Raw genomic sequence first — 3,710 nt, 5'->3', positions numbered from 1 at the left:
CCAAGATTGACATGCTCACCACTGGGTATGAGTTCTTCAGAATGAAGGAGGATGAGTCTACACAAGATATGCACACTAGATTTACATCCATTATAAATGACCTTCATTCACTTGGAGATGTTATTCCCAGAAACAAACTTGTAAGGAAAATTCTCAGTGTTCTACCTGGCTCTTGGGAGAGTAAGGTGAATGCCATCACTGAAGCTAAAGATCTATAGACTCTAACCATGGATGAGCTGATTGGTAATCTGAAGACATACGAGATGAAAAGAAAGAAAGACAGTGAAAGGAGAGAGCCAAAGAAGGAAAATAACTTGGTGCTCAAGGCTGAAAACAGTGATTCAAGTGAAGAAGATAGTGATATGGCCTATATTACTAAAAGGTTTCAAAAGATGGTTCGAAGAAATGGTGGTATACCAAAGAGGGGCAGTTCAAGTAAGGCAAGGAACAATGATCTCTATCACAGGTGCGGAAAGTCAGGGAATTTCATCAAAGACTGTACACTTTTGAAACAGAAGTAATACAAACAAAACCCTGACAAAGCAGCAAAAAGGAACCCGGTTCCAAACAAACGATTTAGTCGAAAAAGTGCAGATGACAATATTGTGAAGCAAGATCTTGCTGCTTGGGGAGATTCCTCCCGTGAATCAGAAAGGGAACTAGATGCAGAAAATAGCTCCATGATGGCAGTGGAAATTGAAGCAACGAAATATGACTCACTGTTTGCGCTGATGGATCAGTCTGACATGATGAAGAGGATGAAAATGATGAGCTAAATTTCAGGGATGTTCAGAGAAATCTAAAATCCTATTCTTCTAAGAAGTTAAGGTCATTAGCAAATGTTCTAATTGATGCATATTATAGCCTTATTAATGATAAGAAGATCTTGACCATAGAGTTAGGAAATGCTGAACAATCTAGAAATAATCTAGTGGTCTATGTAGTGGATCTAAATAAGACCATAACTAATCTTGAAAAAGAAAAGGAAGTTTTGAATGAAAAAATAAATAGTGTAGAAAATGAGAGAGATGACTTGATGGTAGTGGTTGTTGATTTGAAGGAAACCATAGAAGACTTTAGCAATGAAAAGCACACTCTAGAAGAGAAAATTGCAGCTACTGAGCAAGAGATGGATGACTTTTTATTGATAATCACTAACCTAGAGGAAACTATTGAGAGACTCAAATCAGAACTTAGGTCTACAAGTATTGAGAAAGGGAAAGAAGTAGCCAGTGAGTCACACATCAAGCTTGAAAAGGAATTGAATGATGTTAAAACTAGTCTATGTGGTGAACTTGAGAAAAATAGGCAGCTTCAAACTGAACTAAAGAAAGTAAAAATGGATCTTGAGAAATCTGTTAAGTGGACCTGGTCCTCAGATGTTGTCACTACCATGTACTTCAACAATAGTGGAAACAGGCAGGGAATCGAGTTTCAAAAGGAGAAAACTCCTTACAATCCTCACAGCAACTATGTCACAGTTTCTGATAACTGGCTTTGTACCCACTGTGGGAACAATGGGCACTTCAAAGAAAATTGTCAGGCCAAGGTCCAATTTGTTCAGAAAAACAAATCTTTTATTGAAAAAGTGACTACTAAAGAAGGACCAGGTATCACTCGCAAGAAACGAATAGTGCCTACATGGACTAGAAAAGCTCTTATCCATCCCTTTTATCATAACAAGGGACCCAAACTAGTTTGGATTCTAAAATCTAACCCATAATTTATATGTGCAGGGAATAGTGAGAGGAAGTGGACTGCAATGGTTCATGAACAGTGGATGCTAAAAGCACATGACTAGAAACATCATGGATTGTCTCTCACTGAAAGCCCTACAGGAAAGGGAATGGATCCTTTGGAAATAATTAAAAAAAGGGTACATTCTGGGTGTTTGAAAAGTTGGAAAGTCTCTATCACACTCGATTGAGAACGTGTACTATGTGGATTGCCTGAAGTACAATCTCTTGAGTGCTTCTCAAATATGTTACAAAAGGGAGCAAAGTAGAGTTCTTATCAAAAAATGCGCACAGTTACCAATCTGGTAACTGGTGAAATGGTCTTAGGAGCCAAAAGAACAAGAACATCCACTTCGCTGACCTTAAATCCCTACAAGCTGGTGATATGAGCTTCTTGAAAGCAATTGACAATGATGCAAAACCTTGGCATAAAAGATTGGGACATGCAAGTTTCTCATTCAGAAGAACCTGGTTCGCGGGCTGCCAAATTCCAAATCCACCTGGACACAGTTTCTTAGAGCAAAGAAAGAGACTTTTGAGGTATTTGCGATATTTGTCAGGAAGATCCAAGTGAAGATAGAACTAAAGGAAGCACATATCAGATCTGGCCACGGGATAGAATATGTCAACGCCAAATTTGATGAGTCTTGCACACAACTTCTCAGCACCAAGGATTCCATAGCTAAATGGTGTTGTTGAAAGGAAGAACAAAACTCTGGAAGACATGGAATGGAAAATGCTCATCGACAGGGGAATCGCCAAAAAAAATCTGGACAGAAGCAACAAACACTGCTTACTACTTGGGGAATAGGTATATGATCAGGTCCCTCCTAAACAAAATCCCCCAAGAGCTGCTCAACGGAAGAAAACCAACGATAACTCATCTAAGAACCTTTGTATGCAAATGGTATGATCTCAACAATGGGAAGGACCAACTTGGGAAGTCTAATGCAAAAAGTGATGAAGCAATCTTTCTGAGATATTCCTCTTAAAGGAAAAGTCTACAAAGTTTGAAACAAAAAAGCACAATGTGTGGAAGAAAGTGGGCATGAGCCATTCTATAAGACTTCTTCTTCTAACAAGAGAGGAAACAGTAATGATCAAGATAATGAACCACTTTTGGTTCCTGGAAAATATCTGATGTTTCAAATGGCATGGGTAATATAATAAGTCAGATGAAGGAGACATGTAAAGATAATGCAACATCTTCTTTCACTTCTCAAGAGGAACCTGGTACTTCAATTATTATCAACTGAAGCTGAAGGAAGGGTTGGAGATGTAGTGCAACAGACTCCACAAGTAGCAGAACAAGAAGTGTAGGGAAATCCACTTAATTTACTCAGTTCTCCTACTAATCAAAATTTCAATTCCCATGAGAAAATGCATCATTTTGAAGGAAACAAAGTTATCTGGTGGTCAAGAATAGCACATATGGAATAATTCATTCTATTGAATCATCTCATGGGGTACGAGGAAATACAACTCAGCGGTTCTCTCAACAACTGAAGCAGACACTCTTAACATGGAAAAGAATCTGGTCCAGCATGAGGACCAAACTCGTTGATGTTAGATATATTTGTCTTAGAAATAAAAAAAGGGGGGGATTTATCTGTATGAGATTTTGCTGCACAAGAATATTAAATTGCAGATATCTTCTCCAAAGGCATTGAGCGAGGAACATTTTGAAAAAAATAGGGTAAAGCTGAGGCTGTTGAAGCTTAATTGAAAACCTGATACCTTATCAATTGGCTATGACAATCTCCTTCAGGTAAAACTAGCTAAAGTGTTTTCTGGCCAAGACTAACTCACATCGATATCGTTGCAGGTAAACGCGTATGCCGATCATATAAGCTAAATGTACAATGATGAACTATGAAAGAAGAGCTGCTAAAATCTTTTTCAAAAACTTTTCGGGCATCAGGTTCCTGTACCACAAGTTAGTAGTAATGTGTTGTCTTGCATGCTTTCTCAAAA

General features: G+C 38.2%; 1 protein-coding gene across 1 annotated transcript; it reads left to right on the top strand.

Moving 5' to 3' along the window:
• Positions 1-227: 227 nt before the first annotated feature.
• On the top strand, positions 228-1,801 carry LOC138882675 (uncharacterized). The gene is made up of 4 exons (XM_070163285.1): positions 228-435; positions 547-739; positions 784-1,610; positions 1,737-1,801. Exons 1-4 carry the CDS (start codon positions 228-230, stop codon positions 1,799-1,801), a joined length of 1,293 nt encoding a protein of 430 aa, XP_070019386.1.
• Positions 1,802-3,710: the final 1,909 nt, after the last annotated feature.

Source organism: Nicotiana sylvestris, chromosome 12 (assembly GCF_000393655.2).
Source record: "Nicotiana sylvestris chromosome 12, ASM39365v2, whole genome shotgun sequence".
Taxonomy (NCBI): domain Eukaryota; kingdom Viridiplantae; phylum Streptophyta; class Magnoliopsida; order Solanales; family Solanaceae; genus Nicotiana; species Nicotiana sylvestris.
This window is presented reverse-complemented; position numbering and strand designations above follow the sequence as displayed.

Bases quoted from the DNA above. Each gene is read 5' to 3' on its own strand.
- LOC138882675 (XM_070163285.1), top strand. From the start codon at position 228: ATGGATGAGCTGATTGGTAATCTGAAGACATACGAGATGAAAAGAAAG. The intron at 740-783 runs GTCTGACATGAT...GCTAAATTTCAG, and splicing joins CTGTTTGCGCTGATGGATCA to GGATGTTCAGAGAAATCTAA. The intron at 1,611-1,736 runs GTATCACTCGCA...TTATATGTGCAG, and splicing joins GACTACTAAAGAAGGACCAG to GGAATAGTGAGAGGAAGTGG.